The sequence below is a fragment of the Sprattus sprattus genome, assembly GCF_963457725.1.
Source record: "Sprattus sprattus genome assembly, chromosome: 9".
Classification (NCBI taxonomy): domain Eukaryota; kingdom Metazoa; phylum Chordata; class Actinopteri; order Clupeiformes; family Clupeidae; genus Sprattus; species Sprattus sprattus.
This window is the reverse complement of record NC_137928.1, coordinates 24661959-24677526: the sequence shown is the minus strand read 5'-3', so window position 1 is coordinate 24677526 and position 15568 is coordinate 24661959. Positions and strand designations below refer to the sequence as shown.

Sequence of the window (15568 nt, the reverse complement as noted above, 5' to 3'; positions counted from 1 at the left end):
GCCGTTTTTTTTTTCTAGAGCACCCAAGGAATCAAGGACGAATTTTATTTTTATACTTTTCCCAAGTTTATCCCTTGTCCTCTGTTTTCGGTCTTCCTTTTGTCTTTATAGAATCCTGTAGACCAAGTGTATTTACTGGGTCCAGTTATCCAGTTATCCAGCTAGCCACTGGTTCTCTGCCCCCTCCTTTCCTCTGTCTGGATGGCAGTGTCTTGGGGCTAGGTGTTGGCAGGCAGTGGCTCTGGTCAACCCTCCCCTGCGGTGGTTTCTCCCCCTGGCATAGCAATAATGTCCTGTTCCTCCTGCAAAGAAAAGCGTCCCACGCCTCCTCTGTTCCTGCTCCTCCTCTTCTCTTCTCTTTTCTCCTCTCCTCTCCTCTCCTCTCCTCTCCTCTCTCTTCCCTGCTTCTGCTGCTGCTGCAGGCTGCTCACTCACTCACTCACTCACCACTTAACTATGTGTTCACTAGAGAGGGAGAGCGAATGAAGGACTGACCAGGAGAGAGGTGTGTGTGTGTGTGGTGTGTGTGTGTGTGTGTGTGTGTGTGTGTGTGTGTGTGTGTGTGTGTGTGTGTGTGAGAGAGAGAGATATGGAGGGAGAGAGTGCAACAGAGAAGAGAAAGAGGAGGAGAGCAATGAGACTGTGTCAAAGTGGGATTGAGCAGAGGGAGGGTACAGAGACTCAAAGGGATGGGGAGGCAGCGGTTTGAGATGGTGAATTGCAGCACCGCCAGTGCCCCTCTGCTGCTGCTGAGACTGGGGGTGGGGAGTTGCTGACTGCAATCTTTTATATTCAGCATCTGCACACTTGACGAAATTATCCTCTCTCCCTCTCTCTCCCCCTTTCTCTCGCGCTCTCTCTCTCTCTCTCTCTCTCTCTCTCTCTCTCTCTCTCTCTCTCTCTCTTCTTCCATCTATTTCTTCCATTCTATTTCTTTCCTGCTCCCTCCCCTGTTCTGACTCCCAGACCCTCTCTCACATACCCACTAGTCACTGCTTGTCCTGGAAAAACTCCATCTCCTGAACTGACCTTCCGGTATACACCTCGTGCCCCATTAGTCCTAGTCTCGTTCACCATTTCAGGTGCACACTATTTGCATCACAAACATCTTCTTGCTTCTTTGCAACTATTTTAAGGTACCAAAGGCCACACATACTTAGACAAACAGATAAATGACACACTGCTTCTCTGTAGTGTGTACCCATGGAGACCGATCATTCCAGCCCCCTCTCTGGAATGTAGCAGGTGACATTCACTGATCATGGACATGAATTTCATGGTAATGTTCGTCTCTCTGTCCACTTGACTGGGTCAGTGTCACTGGTGCTCCAGTGGCTTCCAGTCGATGGCAGGCCTGTGCTTTGGTGGTTCCTGGGTGGTTCCTGACCATCCAAAACAATATCCTCTCAGCAGAGGGGGACTGTTTGAGTCTTCTTCCAGACAGTGGCAAAGTGGCTACAGCCCCCAATAACTGGTGCTCACGTACAATGGTTTGAACTGATGATCTTGGTATCTGCAGTTGTTTTATAAATGGCTTCAAGAGACATTCCTGATCTGTGTAAATCTACTATCCACCTTCTCAGATCTGCACTGAGCTCCTTGGACTTCCACACTGTACTGTGTGTTGGTCAATCCAAAGTGCTGTCAAACTAATCCTTTTTATGTTGGCACAGAGAAACTACCAGCTGTAGTGAATCATGATGACTAACAGGAAGTATATAGGCCTTGGCAAGTGAATTTTGGAACTTTCAGCACTGCTATAATTTTGACTTCAGAAAACTTATGCACCAAATTCTTGTTTTTTTTTCTTTTAAATATGTATATTGTACAATCATTTTGCCCCAGAAAAAGAACAGTTCTCAAAGAAATCATTGAAAGCCCTATATTGCCATGACATTCAGTGTATGTAAACTTGGCTGCCCCTAGTTCTGAGTAGGCCTGTGTTCAGTCTGTTCTCTAGGTTGTTATTGAAATATAATTAAGCAATATAGCACTCGTGGGAGTGGGGTAGGTAAGGGATAATTCCACGGGTGGTGTTCGACAACACACGTGGGATCATCCTTTACCTACCCCACTCCCACGTGTGCTATATTGCTTTTATTAAACAATTCTACAGTCAACAAATTAACATTTCAACAAAGTTTTTGATTAAAAATGGTTTATTTCGCCATTGTTTCTCCGCAACAAAAAATAGTTCCATTGTCAACGTCTTGGTTTGGAATTATAAGAATTTTGAATTAACGGTTATCATCAATGCGCTATAGAATATTTAATCGCGGAGTGATTTATTATTAGCTGTGAAAAGTCCCTGTTGGGTTGTTCTTGGATAATCCATGACATGGAACGTCTCTCGTCCAATCGGAAACAGCTAAATAACGCGATAGAACCCAATTGTTTTATAACACTAATTATACAATATTATGATGTTCTATTATTTAAACATTTTATTATTGAAATATATTGGTATATTTCAATTATTTTAATATATAATATAATATATTGGTATAACTCTAGAGAAAAAAATGCAAATGAAGATACGAATATTTCAAAACCAGAAATGTCTCACAAACTAGCCAACTGTTAGCCTGAATATAAGTGAACTGAAATTGCTGTTCTTTCTTGTGGCTAGTGTATCAGACAGACACATAAGAAGTGGAAGGCAGTTTATGGTGATCGCACTGCTAAATTGAGGAAGGTGAAAGGAGAAGCGAAGCTTGTGTCATGGTTGAGTTGTCAGCCAGGTTTAATCATTTTGTTGAAACAGACCCTGCTTCTTCTGAAGTGTTGGGAGAAGAAGCGGTGCGTTCTTGTGTGTTGTTCTGCATTCATACACCTTGTGTTTGTTTATAGCAAACTGTGAGGTGTTGTTCAGTTTATTTGTGTTTTAATACCTACAAGACTTAAAGTGGTGTACAAATTTGTCATAATTCATTAATAAAGATCCTGTTTGTGCAGATGTGACCGCTCCTTCAAGACTCAGTGAGTCGTTATTCAAACCTCTCATTATTCAGCCCAATCTCTTAGATGAGTGTACGACCTGTGGTGCACTGACACCCCTTTTATTTGACCTGTGGTGCAGTTATACCCTCTTATTTGACCTGTGGTGCAGTTATACCCTCTTATTTGACCTGTGGTGCAGTTATACCCTCTTATTTGACCTGTGGTGCCGTTATACCCTCTTATTTGACCTGTGGTGCAGTTATACCCTCTTATTTGACCCGTGGTGCAGTTATACCCTCTTATTTGACCTGTGGTGCAGTTATACCCTCTTATTTGACCTGTGGTGCACTGACACCCCTTTTATTTGACCTGTGGTGCAGTTATACCCTCTTATTTGACCTGTGGTGCAGTTATACCCTCTTATTTGACCTGTGGTGCAGTTATACCCTCTTATTTGACCCGTGGTGCAGTTATACCCTCTTATTTGACCTGTGGTGCAGTTATACCCTCTTATTTGACCTGTGGTGCAGTTATACCCTCTTATTTGACCCGTGGTGCATTTATACCCTCTTATTTGACCCGTGGTGCATTTATACCCTCTTATTTGACCTGTGGTGCAGTTATACCCTCTTATTTGACTCCTTCCCTTTTCCAATTTCCACCACAGTCAGATATGATGGTTTGATTCAATTAAAAAGATGGTCAAGTGTTAACATATATGACTTCAAAGCCTTCAAAAATATTGAAAACCTAGGACCCATAAACAAATTATTATACTAAACCTGGACAATGCAGTAAGTGTCAAATGTTAGCTGCCACTGACTATTTACTACTTTTGGTGCTTTGAACACCCTCATCTGCTCGTCATGCTGTATAGTTAAGGTATATTTAAGGTCATCCAAGTAAAATTCCCTTAAAGATATGTAGTGCAAGTATAGATGAATGTATAGCAGGAATCTGCTTTGTTGAAATGGTTCGGAGGGAACATACGTTAAGCAGCATGGTGCATTGACCCTTCACGAAGAAAGAGGGATGAGAGGATCCACATATGCTAGATTTGCAAAAGCTTTTGATAGTGAGAGAGATTCTTAAACAAATCATCTTTTTTTCACCTAAAATCTTCAGTGTTTCTGAAAAATGTTCACATTTTTTTTTACAGCTGAATTTCTTTAATTAAAGTTATTTTGTAAGCTTTCTCCAGCTCTGCAGTTAATACTCTTGTGCGGGCTATACACATTGTGACATTATCAATAGGAAAAATGCATCTTGCATTGCATTTCATGGCTGCAGTGGTGTTTCTTGTGTGAGTGAGAAATGTGGAGAAATGTTCCCATGCTGCATAGGCTGCATTGGCATGAGACTTCAGATTTGTAGCAGCCAGCTACACCAATCAGGGAGGATGAGCAGATCTCTGCATGCGAAACTGCCTAGCAACACCAATCAGAGGGTAAAGCTTGCATTGCAACACTATCAGCCTTCTTATAGTGTAATCATTCTTTATTATTATTATTATTAGACAATTTACTGAAACAAATAACAATGAAAATGCATTATCTTGAAAATGATTGCACTACAATGACTGGTTTAAAGATGCTAAAAACATGTTGCTAAATCCTCTGTCTCCCCTCTATCAAACCCTCAATACAGAGATGAATACTAAATTGGCCATACAGGCATTTACTGTGTGTGTGTGTGTGTGTGTGTGTGTGTGTGTGTGTGTGTGTGTGTGTGTGTGTGTGTGTATACAGCAGGTGCAAATATCAAGTGCCTTTACAACAAATCCACAGAATTAAACCGATTCAAATCGTTGCAGAATTTCTGTCTGTGGTCCTCTTGTTTTCTGATGCAGGACACAACAGGAATCTGCAGTCATCTGTCTTGCAGTTAGTATTTGGCACATGCTTGCATGTGGGCCTGCAATCACTGCAGAAAGTGTTCAGGAAAGTCTATGCTCAAATTCTCTGTATGACTTTATATCAGATATGTCATTCATTTCCTGTGTCTCATAGCCTCTTTTTTATGGTGAATTGAGTGGCAGTGGCTGTATCACTGTTATTTTGGTGCCATCTCCTTTACATTCACAAGACTGGACTAGTTGGGACACCCACATCTGGAAGGCATGGATTAAACTTGAGGTGTTCAGGGAATGTTTCCAGTCAGTGGGTCTCCATTGGAAAAGTAGTTGAATGATGTTATGTCCCTCTTTGATGTTCATAGTCGGAGCATATCAGTGTTGTCATCTGATTGATAGACAGGAGGTCTGACCGATGAATTGCGGAACTGATAAATTAGTCGGTGGATTCATGTGAAGACCACACATCGAGGTTCCTCTCACACGTCTGGTGTACTAAGTTGAGCCCTTAAAAGCAGAGTTGTCGAATTGAATTAGTCCGAATCTAATTAGCAGGATGTGCATAACACGTAGGCCCTGGCTTCTTATTTGGGGTTTCCTGTTGTGTTCCTGTTCGTTGCCATCCCTCTTTCACGACATGGTGCAGACAGTTGCCTGATGAGACTGTAGCATTGCAGTCATTCACTGTTCAAAGGGTTCCATCCTGCAGTCCTCCTAGTCTTTCCACTTTCCTTTTTCTCTGAGTTTGCCATTCCCTCTTCACCTCTCCGTATTTCTTTACTTGCTGTCTTACTGTCTCCATATCTGTTCATCTCGTCCCTAAGTGTGGACGATATTTCACTTGATATACCAGACACCCTCACTTCAATCACCACAACAGTGTCTCAACTAATTCTCTAACCTCAGAATTTCCAACATTGATCGATTCCCCTCCTTGCTTCAGTCATGTCAAGAACTAAAGCATATGCTTCAAAGCCGTCAATACATATTAACCTATTGTTGTATCTCTCAAACATCTTAGCACATCAATTTAGCCTACATCCTATTAGCAAGCTAGTTTTTGAAGAAATGATTCATGAGCATGGCCATCAGCTTCTGGTCACCTGCTTCATAATGTCTTATGTTGCATTGCAAGTAGTTAAGCTGCAACGCACTCTCAACTTTTCCATTTCACAATCCCTAACTATTTTTTGAAGTTCCATCTGCCCTTCCCTGTTCAAATATATGTCCTTTCCATGTGGTTTCTTTAGTGGTTGTTCAGGCTGCTGTTAGGATTGAGGTAAGGGTGGAGCTGGAGGGATTTGCACGTCTGATGCTGGTGTTGTCTCATCTGAAGATTGAAGATTAGCATCTGAAGGTGGAGGAGGAGGAGGAGGAGGAGGAGTGTTTGTGGTTGTTGTTGTTGGTGGTGGTGGTTGAACTAAGGGAGACTCTTTTATATTGACTTCAGGGTTGTCGTCCTCCTTAATGAGTGCAGATTCTGGATTGGGATGGTTAGACACATCAGCTGTCATTTGGAGAGTGTCTGAGGCAGACTGGGCGCTCTTCTGGTCCTGCTCATTTTCAACGTCCTCTTTTATCTCTTGACTGGTTCCATTCACTGGTTTGGTTTCAACGGTGTTGCTCTGTCCAAATGTGGTACCCCCCAGAACATCCATGTCAAGGCCCTCGTCCGTATCATCGAGCAGAGAATCACTCTTTGAATCATGCTTAGGAAGGAACCCAACAATAGAGATTCTCTTGGACTCAGGTTTGGTGGAATCCCTGTCCCTGCTGAAATGAGGCTGTGTGCTTCCATCAAGGAAAGGGCTTGGGCCTGCCCACTCCGAGTTCTCCAGCTGCCGCCTCTGCCACATGCGTTTTTTTATCTTGATGAATATGATGCCTACAAACATCATTAGGAAAATAAGGCTAATCAGGACCGCTGCAACTATGCCATGCGTCTCCGATGGCTGGTCTTTTGCCGGGGTCGTTTTGGGTTTAACGGGGGGAGCAGTTTTTCTTGTGGTGATCTTCATAGTGGTTTTCACACGACCCAAAGTAGAAGCAGTGGTTGGTTTTGGATTCTCTGACGTAGCTGAGGTAGAGAATCTATGTGTGGATGACATCCCGGCTGTCGGAGTCGGCTGGCTTATAGTTGTGTTCAACACTCGTGGATCCGTACTGATTGCGCCATCTAGAACTGCAGTTTGATTTGTGCTCATTTCAATCTCCGGACTTGAATTTGGATTCTCTGTATTTGACTCTGTTTGAAGGAGTAATGGAGGGCTGGTCCTTGGAATTGTTGGATTCATTGATTTGGATATTGGTACTGTTGGAGTTTCTTGCCTGTTCCAATGCATGACAGTGTACGTAGCAGTTTTTGCCTCATCAGTGGTTGCAACAGCAAAAGTATTCGGCTCCTGGCTTGTTTCAGCAGATTGCTTCATTGTAGTGACAGTGGTGGCTTCCTTCCCTACGTGCACTGTTGTGCTCTCAGGATGTGAAACAGTGATCTGGTGAGTCACAGTAGCCCCATTCAGCTCCAGCGGTGAAAAGGCAACCAAAAGCAGCAGAAGATTTAGAATCTGATCCATTCTGTTCACACTCGAAATACACGTTCTTGGAGAAGTCTAAAATAAGACAAAGAATAAAAACAAGTCGTTAAATGGTTGGTTATTGTGAACACCATGTGCTTGACCTCTTCGTTGTTTCAGGTTATACCTGTACAATCTGCTGCAACTGCCTATAACGTGGTGGAGAATTACCATCAGACGCTGTTGAACAGTACAGATATCTGAGCAAAGTAGTTTGCCTTACAGATTTGGAGGGGAAACGTGTTGCTATGTGTTAGGTCCCAACTGTTTCAAAATGGTGTTACAGATCTAGAATGGTCTCACCAGATTATTTATATCTTTATCTACCTTTATTAAAAACACATCATGTTCATGCAATACAATTTTTCCCCCCCGCGGTCCCTAAGTAAGTCAGTGAGACCATTATGTAGCTGTTTCGAGACCTTGTCTACCAAGAAAAAGAATCAAATTCAACATGCACTGACCTTCCGTTTCTGACCAGGAATCATCTGCCCACGCTGGTGATTTATGGCTGATTATCGAACTTGGGTACGTCTTGAAAACATACTCTGGTTCAGCTCTGATAAAGCCTAGCTGTGGTTAACCTTGTCAAGAGAGTGTGCTGTGTGGAAAACGGAACTCAAAGTCAGTTGCTTCATGAAGTGACAGGAAATGCAGTGAAACCTTCCTCAGTTAACTTTAACTTCCAAAAAGCGAACACAATTATCTTTCATCTTGTTGCAGTCTTTTCTCTCTGTTGACATGTAACTTCGTCAACAGTATTAACTGCACCTGTCAGCAGGGTATGTGATATGATGTATTATCCCACTATGTATTGTTATACCACTTGACAGTCACTTCTGATCTTTAAAAAAGGACATTGTGCATAGATATCCTTCTACTGAAAGGTACTGTCGGTATATGATAGAGAAGTTGTGTTGGAGATCCATAGAACGTTTTGTGGTGGTGTGGCCGTTTCATATATCAGAAAACACAGAAGTGGTGTTTGTCTGCAGGATTTTTATTTCATTTGGAACTCACAAAAGGGTTACAGAGAGAACAAATAACAGTTTGTTCCTATTTCAGATCACAGCCATCATGCCATTTCACAGTAGACTGTTAGTTTGTTTAAAATATTTTATTATGGATACCCCCCATAAACATGTACACATGGGTTACCTCAGTGTGAATAGTTATTCATGTTATATAGATGCACTTTTTTCTACCTGCATTTCCCCCTTATTGGTTAGGTTTATGTTATTTCAGGAGTCATGGTTTAATTACCCACATTCAAATAGTTTTGCACAAGCATGACCCTCAAGTTAATTCTAAGGCAGTAACAAACATACAGTATTCCATGTTGGAGATGTGTCTTAGACATTTTCTCTTCTGCAATGTGGCAAGTATATTCAGAATTAAGACTTCCTTATACTCAACTGGTAACTGGCGTGTGGCCTTTTGTCTTCAAACTAAGGGCCTTAAAAAGAGAAAGAAGGCAATAAAATTCAACTGATTTCAACCGATTAGCAATACAGATCTGTAGCCTTCTCACAAGAGCAGAAACGCCTCTGATAATTCCCCCTTTTTGAGATTGTGTTGATGTCACACCACCAGTGGCATATCCTCCAAATCCTTCCCCATCTCCAGGCACGAATCCCTGGAAGTGGAGCCTGGCATGGGTGGCGGTGGCGGTGGGGGCAGGATGGTGTCTGCCTCCCCTAGTGCGACCAGCTCTCCCACCGGCGCCACGGTGACCCCTGCCCTAGCCCTGCTGTCCTCAGTGACTACGACCTCGCTCCCCTCTTCACTTTCGAACTCCTCGTCTTCATTATTGCCCGCCTTCTCCTCCTGTGCCTTGACCTCCTCCAGCATGACGCTGGCATCACACGGCCCCACGAGCCCCCCTCCCTCAGCCCGGGCCCCGGCTCCCCAGTACCCAGATCCGCTCACCAGGTCCACATTGCTCCGGGTGTGGCGGCCGGTGCGCTGGTGGCGCTGCAAGCGGCACACCTGACACGCCAGCACCAGCATGGAGGCCAGAAGTAACACCACTAGAGTGCCAACAGAGGCCACCACCACAAACGCCACCTCCGCTGGGATGCAACCCCAGATGGGGCCGAGGGTTGGCTGAGTGGAGTTGGCAGCACCAGTGGTGTCTGTCGTGTTTAAGGCCGGGAACGTGGTGATGTTTTCGAATGATGGCGTAGTTGTATTGATGGAAGCCGTCTAGAAACACAACACAACACAATGTAATAATTGTGATTCCTCCTATTTCTTCATCTTACGGTTTATTTCGCCCTGACAGTGTAGTCGTCAGACTACTTGACTAAGCTTAATCCTCACTTGTTTAATGGTCATTCATTTATACATCGAAGTGAAATCCGTATCAGTCTCTCTGGAGAACGTTGTCATTATTCTACCCCAGACAATGGAGAGTTAGCCTCGATGATTTACTGATCAGACATTGGGATAACCTTTTTTGGTCCGTCATTTAGATTGGTCCCATTTTATCTGTTGAAAGGCTGTGGCAATATTTCATAAACAGAACATTTTAAGTTGTTTCAGTGTCAACTTCATCTCAAGACATCAGTTTCAATACACCACTCCTATTCATTCTATTTGGCCTACTCTGAATGTAGGGATAAGCACATTTGAATTGTTTGCTCAGAACAGCTTGAAAGATGAATTAGTAACGTTACCACACCTACCATGATCGTAGCAAAGGTGTAACAATTTGATTGGAGTTCTACCCGGGCTGGTGCCAAAATGCCGTCTGTTCTTGTAGAATCACTCAAGACAGTAGAAAGAGAAGAAGCAGGCAGGAAATAAGGTTGTCTGAGTGAGTCAGGCTTGCTTGAGCTCTGTTATTTTGGGGCTCCTTGCTGAAACAAAAATAAAATGACATGGGTGAATAAATACAGCTTGTGGTAACATCTTAAATACACAGCCTGTCAAACACCTGCATATATTCTCACCTCATCTCTTTCTCCATCCTCTCTTTCTCTCTCTCTCTCTCTCTCTCTGAAGAATGGATTGATTGATAAATACATGAATGTGACTGTATTAAATTGTTCAGTGCTTCAATACGTAAAATGATGTCAAAATGACTAGCCAATGCACCACCATAGCAACCTCTAGTGATTTACTGATCAAGTGTCTCTTCTGCACCAGCTTTTTCTCATGACCTTGGTTTCTCTCTTTTTCTGTCACTTTTTTCCAACCCTAGGTTCAAAACGGGCCAGATCAACGGTGACCTACTCATCTACCATGTGCTGCTGACCCTAAAGCCCTACTATGCCAAGCCCTACGAGATCGTGGTGGACCTGACTCACGTAGGCCCCAGCAATCGCTTCAAGACTGACTTCCTCTCCAAGTGGTTTGTGGTCTTCCCAAACTTTGCCTACGAGAACGTGGCCGCCGTGTTTGTGTATAACTGCAACACGTGGGTGCGCGAGTACACCAAGTACCACGAGCGCCTGCTCACGGGGCTGAAGGGAAGCAAGAAGCTGCTGTTCATCGACACGCCCGCCCGGCTGGCCGAGCACATAGAGCCTGACCAGCAGAAGCTGCCGGCCGCCACCCTCACCTTGGAGGAGGACCTGAAGGTGTTCCACAATGCTCTCAAGCTGGCTCACAAGGACACCAAAGTGTCCATCAAGGTGAGGCCATCTTAGTGGCCATCTTAAGGCGCAGCCTGTGCTGCATACGTAATGCACACGTTCAACTTTCATACAGAGGGCATGTGAAGGGTGCATGTACCACCAATATAACATTTGTGAAGGCCTTTGTGAGTCACAAAATGAAATAATACAGTGTCTTAAGTCTGAATGCTGTATCGCTTCCGTTTCACTTCTTGAAAACAGCACTGAACCACACACACACACACACACACACACACACACCGTGTGCGATCGGCACATGGCTATCAGGAACTTCCGCATTGTGAAACACAGCCTGAATGTGTGAAAGTGCTGTGAGAGAGGGTGGGTGGGTGAGTGATTGGAATTTTCCAGAATGCACTTTTTGATTCTTCAAGCAGTAATGGTACATTGTAAAAAAGAGGGGGCAAAAAATAACTGGGAGATGTGTGAAAAGGGTAAGAATCATGAAAGTTTTTAGTTAGTGGAAAGAATGTGAGTTATTGCAACATGCTGTTTTATTTAGGTGAATGGTGTTATTCTGAAGGGCAAAAAAAAGATTAAATGAGTTTTAGACCTTGATGATATAGTCATAATGGGGTTTGAAACTTTTAAATGTATTATCCAGAAACAATTCCACAATGTCTGGCCTCCACCAGCTCAACATCGTCATCTGTCCCCCTCTGCTCAGGTGGGCTCCACGGCGGTGCAGGTGACGTCGGCCGAGCGGACCCGCGTCCTGGGCCAGTCGGTGTTCCTCAACGACATTTACTACGCCTCAGAGGTGGAGGAGATCTGCCTGGTGGACGAGAGCCAGTTCACCCTGACCATTGCCAACCAGGGCACGCCGCTCACCTTCATGCACCAGGAGTGCGAGGCCATCGTGCAGTGCATCATCCACATCCGCACGCGCTGGGAGCTCTCGCAGCCCGACTCCATCCCACAGCACACCAAGATCCGGCCCAAGGACGTGCCGGGAACGCTGCTAAACATCGCCCTGCTCAATTTGGGGAGTTCCGACCCCAGCCTCAGGTCAGTCGAGTGCATGGAGGAGAACTTGAGAACCCTCTCGTGTTTCTCCCGGGTGACGTTCAAGAGCACTTAGGCTATACTCTTCAGATGCGTCCAGAAAGCAAGATTATCAGTCTCCTCTTAATAGCTGTAGAAAGTATGCGGCATGTTGTCAAGGAACTAAATTGCTCAGCTGTTGTCAAGTAGCGTAGCTACGTCGGTTATCTGCCAGTTTGTTCAAATCGGCCAGTCTGTTAAACAATTGATATGCTAAGTTTAATAATAGACTTACATGACAACGCGCATGCCGCTATTATAACTCGTTTCGAAAGTGTATAAGGCAGGGAGAACATGAGGGCTGCTGGTTCAGCATGTTGCTCACACAAGGGCAGAGAGCAAAAGTGGTTATTTTGTTTTTGAGTCTTGTGTTCCTCAATCATAGTCATTCTGGTTCTGCGGTGTCATCATTGGTGATCTAATGCCGTCGCTCTCACTGAGATAAATGTTCAGTCCTCTTCCTGTGGTGGAGTAGAATGCTTTTCTCCATCTATCTTTACCAAACTCAAATTGGTCCTTTGCAGGTCAGCTGCCTACAACCTCCTCTGTGCCTTAACCTGTACGTTTAACCTGAAGATTGAGGGCCAGCTCCTGGAGACGTCGGGGCTCTGCATCCCGGCCAACAACACGCTCTTCATCGTGTCCATCAGCAAGACTTTGGCTGCCAATGAGCCTCACCTCACCCTGGAGTTCCTAGAGGAGTGCATCTCCGGCTTCAGCAAGTCCAGTCAGTAGAACACACTCTACTGAAAGAATTCCTCATGTTACTTACATGCTTATGCATGCAGCCCTTTCAATTGTACATCCACAAGCTATTATAAAGTAATGTACACAACACCTGCATACTGTTGACATGAACATGCCCTATTGTCCGGCAATATTGCATGCAAACACACACACATGCATCTTGCTTATTTAAATGCAGTCACTCTCTCACAGCCTCTATAAGTGTCAGCTCTTGCTAGGTCACACCACAGAGCACACTCCCTGTACAGCAGCCATCAGAGCAAGGTGCTAACAATAACAAGGGTGCCATTGCTTAATAAAGGAAGTGGAAATAGAATGTAGTGATACAAAATAATTGATATTAATATAATGTACAGTGTATAAAGATTTTATATATATTTAGATCCGCAGTGATGAAAGTTGTGTTTTGCATGTGCACTCTAATTTGGCGCCGCTCACACGGCCCTCTGTGTGCAGGCATCGAGCTGAAGCACCTGTGTCTGGAGTACATGACCCCCTGGCTTCAGAACCTGGTGCGCTTCTGCAAGCACAGCGACGACGCCAAGCGCCAGCGGGTCTCCGCCATCCTGGACAAGCTCATCACCATGACCATCAACGAGAAGCAGATGTACCCCTCCATCCAGGCCAAGATCTGGGGCAGCTTGGGCCAGGTCTGAGGGGGGCGTCCCTGGGGCGGTCTGTCTGTCTGTATATCAGTGGAACACTGTACGGCTATCTGACTTCTGTCTGTCTCTCAGCCACCCTTCCAGTGTCTGTCACTTCTGTCCACCTCTCTGTAGTTTCTCTTTCCCTTTATCAGTGTCTGTCACACTCTTTCACATACAGTATACAACAGAAGTGACTAACCCCTGTGCAATATCACTGAAAAGTCAAATAAATTGCATTACCTTACATTAAGTGCATTACTTTTACGTTTAACAGTAGGATATTTGCCATTATTTAAAATAAAAAGCTAACAGTTTAGATTTCCAATATTAACAATGCATTCCCCACAGTAGGAACTCATTGCAAAAAGGTCACTACCACAGCTACCGTTAAGCTTGAAGTAATGCAATTACTGTAAGGTAATATCATTTTGAATCATTTGATATTGAAGCTCTTTGGTATTGATATTGCACAGGGGTACGTCTGTTTTAAACTGTCTGAGCCAAAGGCTTCCCTGCTCTGTTTGGTTAATGTGCTGTGAGCTGTCTGCTCGGGCTGTTAAGGCATAAGTCTTGTTTTAAAGAGAGCCGCTTAGAATTGTCTTAACTAAATGTCTATAAAGATAAGCTCCATTCCTACTTGAGTTTATTTACACAAAGGCGGAATAGCACCTCACCCGCCACTCCTCACTAACGAGAGGATTGGGTTCTTTTCAAGGGAAAATGGGAAATGAGTTTGTGGGTGTCTAATGACACTAGCATCATTGATCGTATTGGTGACTGTGTGTTTGGTTGTTTGGCATTGCAGCTGAAGACTAATGACAAAGTCCTTTTAAGCCTCTCACTCACTCACATTAACTCTCTCTCTCTCTCTCTCTCTCTCTCTCTCTCTCTTTCTCTCTCTCTCTCTCTCTCTCTCCCTGTCTCTGTCTCTCTCTCTATCTCTCTCTCTCTCTTTCTCATTAATTACTCTCCCTGTTCCTGCCTTGCCACCCCTGCTGTTCTTCCAGCACTGTTCCCCTGACTGACGGCGTGCCCACCTCTCTGCTCCCCTCAGATCACAGACCTGCTGGATGTGGTGCTGGACAGCTTCATAAAGACCAGCGCCACAGGAGGCCTGGGCTCCATCAAGGCAGAGGTTATGGCCGACACCGCCGTGGCTCTGGCGTCTGGGAATGTCAAGCTGGTGTCTAGCAAGGTGAGGCTCTGAGAAGGTGCTAACCGCCTCCGTGCCCGTCTCCCCCGTTCTCTAAGTATCCCTGTCTGTCAAACACCGCTAGCAGTCCTGCCTCTTTCTCTCCTGCCCTTCTTTCCTGCCTCTTTCTCTCCTGCCCTTCTTCCCTGCCTCTTTCTCTCCTGCCCTTCTTTCCTGCCTCTTTCTCTCCTGCCATTCTTTCCTGCCTCTTTCTCTCCTGCCATTCTTTCCTGCCTCTTTCTCTCCTGCCATTCTTCCCTGCCTCTTTCTCTTCTGCCCTTCTTCCCTGCCTCTTTCTCTTCTGCCCTTCTTTTCTATTTGTTCTTGGTGTTCGATCTCTCCTCATCTACTGCTATCCCTCAGTCCTCACTCTGCAGTGAGCGCTGCCCATAAACGGCACTGGAGCGGCAGCCACTCTTGATAACACTTCTGCCATTGTTTCAAAACGAACCCGCTGACATAGTTGAGCTTTCATCAGCCAAACAATCAGAAAAAACCCACCCATGTTCCTCTTAGGGTTACAGCCTCAGAGATGAGGTTAAAAATGCTTAGGTCATTCCCATCGGCCACACAATAAGCCCTGTGAGTAGAATTCAAGCAAATGAACAGAAATGAACTTTAATGGTACAATAGTATGTAATTAGTCATTTACTTGTGGTCATTGAGGACAAACGCTTGCATCAATCTTTGCTCATCCTTTTGTTTGTTCCCAACCCACCAGCCCTTTTTTAAACAGGGGGAGAGACTTACTGCTTTTAGAAATCTGCTTTCGTTTGTATTTTGCACAGCTTTCCTCTTGATTCACCCAGAAATCGTTTCCCTCCTTGAACAGTCCTTCCACCAAGACTACTAGAGCTCCATCATCTCCACTGTCCACTCATGTTGTCCTGATGTCACACAGACACAAATGGACATGCACAGGCATGCAA

General features: G+C 44.6%; 2 protein-coding genes across 2 annotated transcripts in view; one reads left to right on the top strand and one right to left on the bottom strand.

Moving 5' to 3' along the window:
• The window catches only part of nf1a (neurofibromin 1a), an 83842-nt gene that overhangs the window by 48901 nt on the left and 19373 nt on the right, over nucleotides 1-15568 (top strand). Inside the window, exons 36-40 of the mRNA XM_080845279.1 lie at nucleotides 10574-11006; nucleotides 11677-12017; nucleotides 12578-12780; nucleotides 13257-13450; nucleotides 14502-14642. Of these exons, the coding sequence (XP_080701405.1) occupies nucleotides 10574-11006; nucleotides 11677-12017; nucleotides 12578-12780; nucleotides 13257-13450; nucleotides 14502-14642 (1312 nt within the window). The remainder of the gene's footprint in view (nucleotides 1-10573; nucleotides 11007-11676; nucleotides 12018-12577; nucleotides 12781-13256; nucleotides 13451-14501; nucleotides 14643-15568) is intronic.
• Nucleotides 6061-7856, bottom strand: evi2b (ecotropic viral integration site 2B; the record flags this gene model as incomplete). Its single annotated transcript, XM_080844289.1, has 2 exons — nucleotides 6061-7404; nucleotides 7833-7856. The coding sequence occupies 2 exons, from the start codon at nucleotides 7854-7856 to the stop codon at nucleotides 6061-6063; spliced, it is 1368 nt and encodes a 455-aa protein (XP_080700415.1).